This window comes from Anomaloglossus baeobatrachus, chromosome 3, assembly GCF_048569485.1.
Source record: "Anomaloglossus baeobatrachus isolate aAnoBae1 chromosome 3, aAnoBae1.hap1, whole genome shotgun sequence".
NCBI classification, from domain to species: domain Eukaryota; kingdom Metazoa; phylum Chordata; class Amphibia; order Anura; family Aromobatidae; genus Anomaloglossus; species Anomaloglossus baeobatrachus.
This window is the reverse complement of record NC_134355.1, coordinates 152,482,703-152,497,763: the sequence shown is the minus strand read 5'-3', so window position 1 is coordinate 152,497,763 and position 15,061 is coordinate 152,482,703. Positions and strand designations below refer to the sequence as shown.

Here is a 15,061-nt window from a genome sequence, read left to right as displayed (position 1 = left end):
GTCCCTCGACAGGACTGTCTCCCTCTCTCAGACTGCCAAGGACTCTCTCCGTTGGTGGCTTCTCCCCACCTCATTGTCACAGGGAAAGTCGTTCCTTCCCCCGTCCTGGGCAGTGGTCACGACGGATGCGAGCCTATCAGGGTGGGGAGCGGTGTATCTCCACCACAGGGCTCAGGGGATGTGGACTCTGGAAGAGTCCACCCTGCAGATCAATGTTCTGGAAATCAGAGCAATCTATCTTGCCCTGCGAGCCTTCCAACAATGGCTGGAAGGCAAGCAGATTCGGATTCAGTCGGACAATTCTACGGCGGTGGCTTACATCAACCACCAAGGGGGAACACGCAGTCGCCAAGCTTTTCAAGAAGTCCAACGGATTTTGACGTGGGTGGAAAGCAGAGCGTCCACCATATCCGCAGTTCACATCCCAGGCGTGGAAAACTGGGAAGCAGACTTTCTCAGTCGCCAGGGCATGGACGCAGGAGAATGGTCCCTTCACCCGGACGTGTTTCAGCAGATCTGTTGCCGCTGGGGGACGCCGGACGTCGATCTGATGGCGTCACGGCACAACAACAAGGTCCCAGTTTTCATGGCACGGTCTCACGATCACCGAGCACTGGCGGCAGACGCCTTGGTTCAGGATTGGTCGCAATTCCGACTCCCCTATGTGTTCCCACCTCTAGCATTGTTACCCAGAGTTCTCCGGAAAATCAGGTCCGACTGCCATCGAGCCATACTCGTCGCTCCAGATTGGCCAAGAAGGTCGTGGTACCCGGATCTGTGGCATCTCACGGTAGGCCAACCGTGGACACTACCAGACCGTCCAGATTTGCTGTCTCAAGGGCCGTTTTTCCATCTGAATTCTGCGGCCCTGAACCTGACTGTGTGGCCATTGAGTCCTGGATCCTAGCGGCCTCAGGTTTATCTCAGGAGGTTGTTGCCACAATGAGACAGGCTAGAAAACCATCCTCAGCTAAGATCTATCACAGAACGTGGAAGATATTCTTAGCGTGGTGCTTGGCTCAAGGGTTTTCTCCCTGGCCATTTGCATTGCCAATTTTTCTTTCCTTCCTGCAGTCTGGGTTGGAAAAAGGGTTTACATCTGTTGGACCTGGTGAGAGCACTCAGGATTTACATTTCTCGCACGGCGGCTCTACGCCGTTCGGATGCGCTCTTTGTCCTAGTCGCTGGTCAGCATAAGGGATCGCAAGCTTCCAAATCCACCCTGGCGCGGTGGATCAAGGAACCAATTCTTCACACATACCGTTCTGCTGGGCTTCCGATTCCATCTGGACTGAAGGCCCATTCTACCAGAGCCGTGGGTGCGTCCTGGGCATTACGGCATCAGGCTACGGCTCAGCAAGTGTGCCAGGCGGCTACCTGGTCGAGTCTGCACACGTTTACCAAACACTATCAAGTGCATACCTACGCTTCGGCAGATGCCAGCCTAGGTAGACAGGTCCTTCAGGCGGCGGTGGCCCACCTGTAGGAAGAGGCTGTCTGACAGCCCGTTCATGTGGTATCTTTTTACCCACCCAGGGACTGCTTTTGGACGTCCCACTGTCTGGGTCTCCCAATTAGGAGCGAAAAAGAAGAAGGGAATTTTGTTTACTTACCGTAAATTCCTTTTCTTCTAGCTCCAATTGGGAGACCCAGCACCCGCCCTATTTGTTCTTAGGGTTTCGTTTTTTCGGGTGCACATGTTGTTCATGTTGTTTCTTAAGTTCTCCGATCGTGTTATCGGATTGAATTTGTTTTTGAAACTGTTATTGGCTTTCCTCCTTCTTGCTTTGGTACTAAAACTGAGGAATCTGTACTCCTACGGGAGGGTGTATAGCCAGAAGGGGAGGGGCCTTACACTTTTAAGTGTAGTTCTTTGTGCGGCCTCCAGAGGGCAGTAGCTATACACCCACTGTCTGGGTCTCCCAATTGGAGCTAGAAGAAAAGGAATTTACGGTAAGTAAACAAAATTCCCTTCTTACATGGACTATTATCTAGAACATTAAGTGAATATTTATTATGCTCTCCTCTCAGCATGTCTATTTTTGTTATGTATTTCCTTGCTACTTGCTGATTTTGACATTTTTATGTAAAATTTTTAATTCCAATAAATTCTTACATTTTAGTCAGTAAAGTGTGACACATTAATTTTGTAGGGAAGATATTAATGTATGTGCACATTATCTTGTTTCTGTGTCTTGGTCATCACGTGTGCTTATGATGTAGCCCTCCTGTCAGCTGAGACTGGTCTAGGCAGCTGTGTTTCTTCAGATCGCACGACGTCCTGACGCGTGACAAGGACGAGCTGCCGCTAGAATCACAAGACTAGGTCCATTTTATTCTTGCTTTTTAGAACCCCATTAAGGGACCATACGTTAAAATTCCATAAAGGAGGGTGCGTAGTGTGCAGTTTGCCTATTAACCCGGTTAATAAAATACAAATAAGGTGGTGTGCCCGTCATACCCTCCCTTCTCCTCTTCCTTTTCCCTCTTACACGATGGCAGACTTGTACAGTGATATGAGAGATTAGGGAGTATGGAGGGAAGAGGAATGTATAGCAATGTGATAAATACAGCAGACACTGCTTTGTGATATAGATTTGTAACGTACATGTCTTAATAAGAGTTGGGCTACGTTCCCACGATCAGTATCAGTTGAGTTATTGACATCACAGAATTTCTGCACCATCTCAGCACCTTAAGTTTACTTGCATTTTTTTTTAGCGTGTTTTTGACACTGTTTTTTCTATTTGATGTATGATCCTTTAAAATATAATATAAAATATATATATATAAACTTCCTGGTATTGACCTCCGTTAGGTGCTGATGGTTGCTCTTTGTAAACACTCCAAAAACGCATGTGTGTCTTTTTCCCTTCGGATTATAATGCATCTAATGCAAGTCTATGAGGAAACTCCACACAGAAAACTAAGGGGTACTTTGCACACTACGACATCGCAAGCCGATTGTAGCGATGCCGAGCGCGATAGTCCCCGCCCCGTCGCACATGCGATATCTTGTGATAGCTGCCGTGGCGAACATTATCGCGACGGCAGCTTCACATGCACTTACCTGCCGTGCGATGTCGCTCTGGCCGGCGAACCGCCTCCTTCCTAAGGGGGCAGGTCGTGTGGCGTCACAGCGACATCACACGGTAGGTGGCCAATAGAAGCAGAGGGGCGGAGATGAGCGGGACGTAAACATCCCGCCCACCTCCTTCCTTCCTCATTGCAGCCGGGACGCAGGTAAGGAGATGTTCCTCGCTCCTGCGGCTTCATACACAGCGATGTGTGCTGCCGCAGGAACGAGGAACAACATCGTACCTGTCGCTGCAGCGACATTATGGTAATGCCCGACACTACACCGATCATACAAATTCTCGCTAATCGTAGTAAAAAGGATTCACATACTCTGATGTCGACAACGACACCGGATGTGCGTCACTTTCGATTTGACCCCACCGACATCGCAGCTGCGATGTCGTAGTGTGCAAAGTACCCCTAAGTGTTCCCACTAGAGACATTGACATGTTGCGGATTGCGTAAATTGACCTGCGGTACATTTTTCCTGAGTAAAGAAGCACTGTAGACATGAGATTTCTATTAATCCCATCCACTCTGCTTGTAATGTAAAACACAGCTTTTGGACTTGGCAAAAATGCGCAGCATCAAAACCACAAGTAAAACGGATTGTGGGAATGTACCCTTAGTGTAATAATCAAGCATCGTGTCTTTGTAATGGCTGACGATGGCTTATCTTTTCATGTTTCCAGTGATATTGAGATTTCCCGTGGACAGCATCCAAAATCCGTTGATGTGCTTGCCAAAGAGATTGGATTGCTTACAGATGAAATTGAAATGTATGGCCGTACGAAAGCCAAAGTACGTCTGTCTCTCCTGGAGAGGTTGAAAGAGCAGCCAAATGGAAAATATGTCTTAGTTGCAGGGTAAGAATATTCTTTTCAGTGTATCAATGCTTTAACTAGTTGGCTAAGTAGCTTTCTTCGTAATCTGTAGTATCTAGGAGATGTAAGATTTCCTATAGGAATTCTTGTATTCACAGGTTTAATTCCTTTATTCGTGTTTTTTTTTTTCCCTCGCCTCCTCCTGTATCTCCATAATGCTGTATGATGGCTGTAGTTTGTGCTAGCTCCCATCTCCAATAGTTTCCACATCATTTATATGATTGACTGCTGTACTTTTAGGGCCACGTGCACACATTGAGTATTTGGTGAATTTTTTTACCTCCGTGTTTGTAGCCAACACCCGGAGAGGAACAATCAAACGAAAAATATAATCGAAACTCAAGCACCAATTCTGCATTTTTACACCTTGTTGGTTTTGGCTAATAAATACTGAGGTAAAAAAACTCACCAAATACTTAGTGTGCATGTGGCCTTACTGTCCCCACTTGCATAAGTGGCAGCCCAATGGCTAACAATGGCCTCAAGCTCTATAAATCTATGCAAGCGTATCAAGACCTCCCAACAGCGGAGTCTAATAGGCTGAATGTAAATGTGAAACTTACAGGAGTATCCTAAAAGTCAATATCTATTCATTAAAGAGCCTTAAATATTACTTGAGATATAATGCCAAATGGAGAATCTGATTTGGCATTAGATCCTGGATTTCTGGTCTTGCACACTACATGGGTTTGAAGCAGGACTCGTACACCTGGCTTCATAGTGTGCATGACTGTCGGGTGTACGAGTCCTGGCTTCATGTAGTGCGCATGAACGAAAGTCCGGGACCATGCGCACTGAGCTGAAATCCAGGACTCGGATGCCAGGGCAGCAGAGAGGTGAACGTGACCTTCCTCTGATGCTGCACATTCATTAGCACATAGTACGCCCCTGTGGGCATGCTAACAACATGCTAAGGGGCCGACTAGCCAGGGGAAATCACACCCTTGCGACTATTCCCTGGCCTCATTAGCATATGATAAAAGATCTTTAGAAATACTTTTTCTAAAGATCTGTTTATCTATGCTAGTGTATACAGGGACGATTAGGCAGGGATTAGCAATAGGCATCCAGGACTGCTCCTGGTTCTGGATGTATATTACACCTGACAGGCTCACTTTAAGTCTTAAACTTTTTTTGTGGGAGAGGAGTCTATTTCATAACCACATTGCTTTAATTTCTGTGAAACCTAAAAGGTTAAAATACTTCTTAATGCTATTTTACATTAAAGGCCGCTTTACACGCTGCGATCTCGCTATCGAGATCGCTAGCGTGCGTACCCGCCCGCATCGGTTGTGCGTCACGGGCAAATCGCTGCCCGTGGCGCACAACATCGCTCGGACCCGTCACACTACTTACCTGCCTAGCGACGTCGCTGTGACCGGTGAACCGCCTCCTTTCTAAGGGGGCGGTTCGTTCGGCGTCACAGCGACGTCACTAGGCGGCCGCCCAATAGAAGCAGAGGGGCGGAGATGAGCGGGACGTAACATCCCGCCCACCTCCTTACTTCCTCATTGCTTGCGACCACAGGTAAGGTGAGGTTCCTCGTTCCTGCAGTGTCACACATAGCGATGTGTGCTGCCGCAGGAACGACGAACAACATCGTACCTGCAGCAGCAACAATATTTGGGAACTGGACAGCGTGTCAACGAGCAACGATAAGGTGAGTATTTTTGCTTGTTAGCGGTCGCTCGTACGTGTCACACGCAACGACGTCGCTAACTAGGCCGGATGTGCGTCACGAATTCTATGACCCCAACGACATCGCGCTAGTGATGTTATTGCGTGTAAAGCGGCGTTTAGGGTTGCCCATTTTCAAATGGGGTGATTTGTGAGGCTGGGAAGTAATTCTTGAAAATATGAGACTTTTCTGCTAAACTTAAAATCTGATGTCCCCAAAAAATAAATGGACATGATGCTAATGCACAGCAATTCAGGATGGCACGCTATTTAGTTATTTACATTCAGACTATCTGTTTTAAGGGCAGAAAGGTTCCAACTTAAAAATATGCAAATTTTCCAAACTTCAAGTTTTAATTTTTCTTTGTAATGAAAATAAAATCTACTGGTCATAATTTACAACTAATACAAAGTACAATGTGTCACTCAGTGTTTGGATCACTTAACTTTGGAATACTTTTACAGATCTATCATAGTAAAGTGATCTGTCAGTTTAGGTCCAGTTTAACCCCTTCAGGATGTCATCCATTTCATCCATGATATTTGAAAAAGGGCTTGATCTTTTAGTAGTAAGACATGTATATATTGTTTAAACCTTGACACAAACCAAAAAGTCCCATAAAACGTGACTGTTCTGTCCGGCGCATCATGGTGAGGTTAATTATTGAATCCCTAATGATGAATGACTATTTAACCCTTTAATGATGATTGATGTCCTATGCACCTTATATGTAGTTTCCCTGCCTTTGATGCAGGCATGCACGTCAAGCCCACATCTTTCCTTGCAGATGAAGACTGAATCGTTCAGCCTTCATCTGCCTCTGACAGCCGCGGGTGTAATAACAGGCAATCAAAACATAATATACCCCAAAATAATATCAATAAAAAGATCAGCTTGGAGCACAAAAAACAACCTCTCACACAGCTCATATCCTAAAAATTGAAAACAGAACGGCTCTTAGTCCTGATACAAGTAAGATTTTTTTTTTTAATTTATTTTTTTCAAAATGCCTTCATTTTATTTGTTTTTTCACCACTTAAATAAAACAAGCTATACGTGTCTGGTATTTACGTAATTGTACTGACCTGGAAAAATCCTACTGCCAAGTTCGTTTTATGGTAAAATTAACACTGTAAATAAAAAAAAATAATAATAAAAAAAAAACAAAAACAAAACATTTGCAGAATTTCACTTTTTTGCTATTTCACCACACTTAGAATATTCCCTCTTAGGCTGCTTTCACACATCCGGTTTTCACTCTCAGGCACAATTCAGCGCTTTGCAGAAAAAACGGATCCGGCGTCTGCTGCAGCCTTATCCGTTTTTTCCTAATAGGCTTACATTAGCGCCGGATTGTGCCGCATGGCTCTGCGTTCTATCCGGTTTTCGCTGGATCCGGCAAAATTTGCTTGTCTGGCGGCCGGAAAACAATGCAGAATGAAACATTTTTTGACCCCGGCAGAAAACCGCATTACGCCAATCCGGCGCCATCCGGTGTGTTTTACAATGAAGGCCTATGGGCGCCGGATCAGTCTTAATACGGCATACAACGTTTTACAGCGACGGATTCCGTTTTTTGCTACTGAGCATACTCAGTAGCACAACGAATTCGTACAAAAACTGAAGGAACTGATGGAAAAAACTGATGCGACAGATCCGGTTTTTCGCTGGATCCATCGCATCAGTTTTTTCCTTGGATCGTGCCTCTTGGCAAAAAAATGATTTGTGAAAGTAGCCTTACCGTTACATAATACAATAACATGTATAATGTCTTTCAAAAGTACAAGACCTCACACGGCTATGTCAACAGAAAAATTAAAAAGTTATGGCTCTTGTAATAAGGGAAGAAAAAAACAAAAGTGCAAAAAAACTAAAAATTGCCCGGTCCTTAAGGAGTTAATTGCACCTTCCCATCTCCTTATTTTCCCTCTATCTCCTTCTATGGAACCAAAGCTGTCAAATGCGGTAGAGATAGATGGAAATGCAGTTCTTTGATATCTTGCCAGGATGATTGCGGATTTCTTTCTCCTGTGTGGCCTGACCAGGGCCTCTTCACAGCCGCCTCATTGACTTGCTTTTAATTCAGAAAATAATCTCTTCCAATCTTTCTTGCTTTTGTTTTATCCAACAGAATAACACCGACACCTCTTGGGGAAGGGAAAAGTACCGTTACCGTTGGCCTAGTGCAGGCCCTTACGGCGCATAAAAATATCAATTCCTTTGCATGTCTGAGACAGCCCTCACAAGGACCCACTTTTGGAGTCAAAGGTGAACTTCATGGAATTGTTGTTTTATCCTGAGATGTTTGTTTGTAGTAGAATAATGCAAAAATAAGAAATGTGTTCCTACTTGGTGTCCTACGTATAGACATTTGAAGGTGCCGTGGGTGGAGTCCACTCCTCATTAGTGAATATTTTTAATCTATATAAAAGAACAGACATTTGGATTTCAATATACATGAATGACATTGCAGAACTGTATCATTTGTTTCCAATTGATTGACAGTCAATATTTAACTTTAAGCAACTAACCAATTTGGGCACAATTTTGTCAATTTTTGTGAGATCCCATATTACATTGGTGCTCTCTGTATGACGAGAGTGTGGACCCTCTGACTTACTGGCTGGGTTTATCATAGAGGATCATAGCTAAGTGACCACCTGATCTTCACTAGAGCTTCACTAGACTTATAGTGCAGATAGGCTGGGCACTTAGTGTAGTCACCAGGTACCCCTCCAGGGCAGTCCCTAGACCTGCAGCAGTTGAAGAGCAATATGAGGCACAAAAGAAGAAGACGGAAGGAAGTCCAATGCCAGGGAAGGTAGCTCAGGTTCAGTATACAAAGCCGAGGAGAGGAGAGATTAAGAAAAATGTGTAAACAAGCCAGGTCAATAATAGGAGACACAAAACAGGAATGCAACCAGACAGAACACAAGACACTGATTTGAACCTGAGCTGCCGAATATATCCACTACTGGCAGGGGATAGGCCAGAGAAGCAACACTTGCAGCAGGCAGGTGATTAAACTCTTGCAGAGACTGACCTCGCCCCACTACAGCCAGGGGGAGACTCTCCAGCAACAGGAGAATGTAGCCTAGCTGAATGTGTTGCTAGGGGCAGCTTGCGAGACATCTGCCACCAGAAGAAACCGAGCGGTGCCCACAGTTAGTCAGTCAGTGTTACTGGCCACTCGAGTCACTCAGGATGCTCCCCACAAATGACCATAGTCTGGATGGCTGCATAGGCATCTGTCCACCATAGGATCCATTACACAAAAAAGTACACCCTCCCTTTTTTTTTGTGATTTTTTTTTTTTTGTGTTTTTTTTTTTTGTTTAGGAAGTTGCAGTTTTCTGATAACATTAAAGTACAGTGGAACCTCGGTTTATGAGTAACTTGGTGTGCGAGTATTTCGCTATACGAGCAAAGCTTGCTGTAAATTTGTAACTCTGTTTACGAGCAATGCTTTGCTGTATGAGCAAATACTCACCGCACACACTTCCGGTTCCGTACTTTCATCGCGCTCTGACCCGCTCTTGCAGTCCGCACAAACACGCACAGTCACAAACACGCACACGCACACGCGCACAAACACACGCACGCACGCACATACGCATGCACACACACACACACACACACACACACACACACACTATGCTCACCTACCCTCTGTTCCCTCGGCGGCCTCTAACCTGGTTCTTGTAGTCCCCAGGTATGTGTATCCGATAACCATCGTGAAAGATGCTGGAGCTTCTGCTGTCAGCGCTTCTCAATGGCAGCGTGCTGACCAATCAGAGGCAAGTGGCTCATGCGTGTGACGTCTGCTGCTTAAGCGCTAACAACGGAAGCTTCTGCATCGGTCGTGATGGTTACCGGATACACATACCTGCAGACTACAAGAACCTGGTTAGAGGCTGCCGAGGGAATGGAGGGTAGGTGAGCATAGTGTGTGTGTGTGTGTGTGTGTGTGTGTGTGTGTGTGTGTGTGTGTGTGTGTGTGTGTGTGTGTAATTGCACAGTAGGGGACCAGGATTGGACATTGCTACAAGTTGTGGAATGAATTATCTGCGTTTCAATTATTTCCTATGGAAAATCTTTCTTTGCTAGACGAGTAACTTCGTTTACGAGCACACTCCCAGAACGGATTGTTCTTGTAAACCAAGGTTCCACTCTGTATATCTAAAACAGTTCCCTGTGTGTAGTCTCCAGCTTTATACACTTGGTGCTTTCTTTTTAGGTTTTCCTCATCCTGCCTCAAAGCCATTCATCTAATCAAGGACGGAGAACAACTTTACGGACAAGTGTTGACATGTAGATTTACAATCCCTTTTGATTTCATATTCGCCCAAAATTTCCCCTAACGCAGATGGGATTTTTCTTTATTCATCCTTGGTGTACTCTTGCCTTGCGTTATTTGTATGGGTCAACGATATTGTCATCTTGGAACGAATATATTCCCTCCAATTATCCATGGGAAAGCTAGGCGAGGTTATACTCATTGCTGTGAAATAAACCATAAATTATACTAGTACTCTTTCCCAGAAATGTTGAAAAACATGAGAATCCTTCACACACTATAAGTGACCCTCTTCATGTTTTAGGTGGAGCAGCAGGGGGTGGATACGCACAAGTTATTCCTATGGAAGAGGTATGGGCTAAAACAATATTAATGTTTTTACAACCCTAAGTTCATCTTTTCATTCATTTGTTAGTAATATGTTACAAATATATAACATATTGGTGTGTATTTTATATAGCATTTGGGGATTTTTTTTTAATTAGTTTCTATTTTTTATATTTTGCCCATTACTATAGATTTCAAATATATAACTTTAGCAGAAGGGCAAACCAAGATTTCTTACAACTGCCATGAGAGGGGAATAATAATTTAATAGTAATTTTATTGTTATAGCGTCAACATGTTCTGCAGCACCTTACAATTAAGCGGCATGTGTACAAAGACATTTCAGAGTAACACACAATTCATCCGTTACAAGAGAAGTTAGTGGCACTACTCGTAAGCCTATCTGTAAGGAAATAGGGGGCACACAATAGGTAAAAAGCACTTGTTGTGCATGTTCCAGCCATCATTATCATAAATAGGGCTTTTCAAATCCAGCTGCATCAGCCAGTATCTAATCCAGCTGCATCAGCCAGTATCTAATCCAGCTGCATCAGCCAGTATCTAATCCAGCTGCATCAGCCAGTATCTAATCCAGCTGCATCAGCTAGTATCTAATCCAGCTGCATCAGCTAGTATCTAATCCAGCTGCATCAGCTAGTATCTAATCCAGCTGCATCAGCCAGTATCTAATCCAGCTGCATCAGCCAGTATCTAATCCAGCTGCATCAGCCAGTATCTAATCCAGCTGCATCAGCCAGTATCTAATCCAGCTGCATCAGCTAGTATCTAATTCAGCTGCATCAGCTAGTATCTAATCCAGCTGCATCAGCTAGTATCTAATCCAGCTGCATCAGCTAGTATCTAATCCAGCTGCATCAGCCAGTATCTAATCCAGCTGCATCAGCCAGTATCTAATCCAGCTGCATCAGCCAGTATCTAAATACCCTTACCAATTGCTAATGGGTGCATAGAGGATGTGGAGCTATATGAATCATATTAGATTAAGGGAAATTTATAAAGGGGGAACAAGGAAGAGGTAAATTGATGAAAGAAAGACTGGCTAAGAAGATGTGTTTTTAGACCATGCCTAAAAATGTGGAGGCTATGTATTATTCAGACTTAGTGCATTCCAGAAAACTGGCATAGCACGAGAGAAGTCTTGGAGATGGAACTGGGAGGTTTAAGTTTTTGTCTTAGATCAGTTGGAGAATGGAGTGCATGGAAAGGGTGATTAACAGAGATGAGGGAGGAAATGTATGGTGGTGGTGAACTGTGGAGGGCTTTGTGAGTGAAGTTTATATTGTACTGTATAGTGGATGGGTAACCAGTGCAATGACTGGGACAAGGTGAAGGCATCAGTGTAGCTGCTGGACAGAATTAAGATTCTGGCTGCCACATTCAGGATGGCTTGGAGAAAGTGTAGGAAGAGGGAGACTGGTTAGTAGAGAACGTAGATCAGCACATGGTGAGTGAATTATGAAACATAATCTTTAATCAAAGAATATTTTAAAATGTAGTCACACATGATAAAATTACCTATTACATAGGCGAAAAGCAAAATGTCCAATACACATTGATGGACAAATATACAACAGGAATAGTCATCAATGTCAAATGGAAAACCCTTAGATGAGGCTGACGATGGTCAATTAACATATATTCCACTATTGGTGACTTTAAATGTGAAATAGTAAAAAAAAAATAAAAATCAATCTCACCCAATTTGTCAGTGTGTAGAGGATGGGGTCCTTCTGCATACATCAATCTTGCAGAGACCTGTCCATCCTTATGTGGAGCGCTTGGAGATTACCCAATTGAGTCCTCTCAGTGCCCTCACCGCTCTGATGAGGGCAGTAAACAGCTGTTCTTATGCAGACCATGCCCCGAGCTTGCCCTGTGTACCTCTTGATGTATTTCTTCCTTTCAGGATCATCAGGGATTTGAGATGCACACATCAAATTTAATTAAGGGCTGTGGTACCAATGTCCCAGCGGTGGAGCTGGTATTCAGCAGGCTACCACAGATAACTCACTATGTGTGGGTTTTAAATACCTGCTGTGGATGAGGAGGCTCCAATTAAGACATTCCCATTAATTCCAATAAAAACAGCTGTATAAGGGTCATTTATAATCTCATTACACCCACATGGTCTGATCTCTTCTCACAATGTATCCTGGAGCACATGCAGCTTCCTGTGCAAGCGCGCCTGACTCCGCCTCTAATGTGCATCTCATGATATGAACCAATCCCACCCCCTGATGACTTCCAGAGCTCCCTCACTCTGTCTTGTTTGTCCAGGTTCACAATCCCGCCTGTTGTCATCAGCATCATATAATGCCGGCCAGATGTGATGCTCGATCAGATGTGGGACCACCCCTTTTATTTAAATTCTAAAAAAAAAGCCATCTATCTAAGGGTGTTCAATAGTACATCTAAGCACAAATAAGAGTTAATCCAGCACCCGTAGTCCAGTCTTCAGTGAAAATTAAGACATCCTTTATTCACAACACATGTTAAAAGCATACATGTTTAAAATCTGAACAGGCAGTTCTGATTTTAAACATGTATGTTTTTAACATGTTTTGTGAATTAAGGATGTCTTAATTTTCACTGAAGACTGGACTACGGGTGCTGGATTACCTCTTATTTTTGCTTAGATTGTCTTCTGCAGGGGTGGACCGCCCCCTTCCTTCATCCGTGCACCCTAGGTGGTTTGGATCACATGGCTATGGTAGGCTGAAATTCACTCTTTCATTTGGAATTTGTTGGATAGTACAGCCTTGATGTCACCACCAATCCCCCCCCCCAGTCGAGAAAGGGGAAGGGGCGTGATTCAATCCATGGGTCGAGCTGTTATCTTATGTCGAGGTTATCTTTAGAAGTTCTGTGTGTATTATTATTATTATTATTATTATTATTATATTATTATTTATTTATTATTATAGCGCCATTTATTCCATGGCGCTTTACAAGTGAAAGAGGGTATACGTACAACAATCATTAACAGTACGAAACAGACTGGTATAGGAAGAGAGAGGACCCTGCCCATGAGGGCTCACAGTCTACAGGGAATGGGTGATGGTACAATAGGTGAGGACAGAGCTGGTTGCGTAGTGATGTGCTGGACTGAGGGTTATTGTAGGTTGTAGGCTTGTTGGAAGAGGTGGGTCTTGAGGTTCCTCTCGAAGCTTTCCATGGTAGGGGAGAGTCTGATGTGCTGAGGTAGAGCATTCCAGAGTATGGGGGGGGCACGGGAGAAATCTTGTACGCGATTGTGGGAAGAGGAGATAAGAGAGGAGTAGAGAAGGAGATCTTGTGAGGATCTGAGATTGCGTGCAGGTAGGTACCGGGAGACTAGGTCACAGATGTAAGGAGGAGACAGGTTGTGGATGGCTTTGTATGGCATGGTTAATGTTTTGAACTGGAGTCATTGGGCGATGGGAAGCCAGTGAAGGGATTGGCAGAGTGGCGAGGCTGGGGAATAGCGAGGGGAGATATATATATATATATATATATATATATATATAGTAGTCACGTGTAAAAACTGGAGTGTGGTTACTATTACATATATGAGGGCTTAAAGCATAACTGTTTGAATTTTTTTTTTAATAAATCAGTAGTACACATGAAAATAAGCATCTTAGTAATATGTCTTATCAGACAAATCTGCTTCTTTCTCTGCCAGAATTGATCAGCCATTATCAACATTCTCAATCTCAATCTGTCATCTCCTATCTCAGTCATGGGAAATTCTTCACTAACAGATTTTACCTAAGAATTGAGAATGTTGATAATGATTGATCAGTTCTGGCAGAGAAAGAAGTTAATTTGTCTTATAAGATATATTACAATCTTACTTATTTTCATGTGCACTATTGATTTATTAAATAAAAATTAAAATGATGTTTACACTTTAATCTTCACAGTTTTCAGTAGAGTTTAGAGAGTGGAAACCAAATTGTAAACAGTCCAGAGGAGTTATCTGGGAGATAATAGATTATGCAGGATTGGACCAAGCGATCCTGGAGTTTAATCTCCCCATCATCTCTAGACAGGGCTGTAGTTAGCAGCACAGTTCTGATTGAGGGATGGTTTTAATAATGGGGTTATGACTGCATGTTTGAATGAGAGAGGAAAGATTCCAGAAGGGGGGCAGCTAAATATTAGGTGGGTGGTGACAGACGGAGGGAGGGGTGTTAGTGAAATTATTCATGGAGCAGGGTGGGGACCTGGTCCAGTGTATTCCCATCTTCATTCCGTTAGTGAGCATTTAATGTCCAGAAGTAGGTTGGAGGAAGAAGATGAGTAGCAGATGCAAAGAGTGGATTATCAATAGGGATGTTAGTTACCCATGAGAGTATGAATATCACAGGATAGAACATGTGGAAAAGTAATAAAGGATCTGTTTAGAACACATTAGACAAAAGGCATCAATATAATATAATTGACCAATAGGTCAACCCTTTAGGGGTAAAAGAAAAACAACTATCTTCCAGCAGAAATATATTTGGAAAGATCATGGTTAGGCCCTGTGCGCACTTGGCAGACTTTACCGCGGATTTGCTGCATGTTTTGCTGCAGAAAATGTTCCTAACCTTTCTGCAGTGATTCACCATTAAAACCTATGGGGAAAAAAAAATGCTGTGCGCACTAGACGGATTTTGACAGCTACAGGTTTTGCTGCGGCATTCCCGCAGCAAAAAGAATTGCATGTCACTTCTTTTCCGCAGGTAGCTGCGGGATTTCACTCCATTGACTGCAATGTAATCGTGAAATCCTGCAGGGAATAACACAGGTA

At 43.7% G+C, this 15,061-nt stretch overlaps 1 protein-coding gene across 1 annotated transcript in view; it reads left to right on the top strand.

Annotated features, from left to right (window-relative positions):
- The window catches only part of MTHFD1L (methylenetetrahydrofolate dehydrogenase (NADP+ dependent) 1 like), a 311,373-nt gene that overhangs the window by 97,318 nt on the left and 198,994 nt on the right, over nucleotides 1-15,061 (top strand). Inside the window, exons 11-13 of the mRNA XM_075339530.1 lie at nucleotides 3,771-3,944; nucleotides 7,772-7,908; nucleotides 10,241-10,287. Coding sequence (XP_075195645.1) covers nucleotides 3,771-3,944; nucleotides 7,772-7,908; nucleotides 10,241-10,287 — 358 coding nt within the window. The remainder of the gene's footprint in view (nucleotides 1-3,770; nucleotides 3,945-7,771; nucleotides 7,909-10,240; nucleotides 10,288-15,061) is intronic.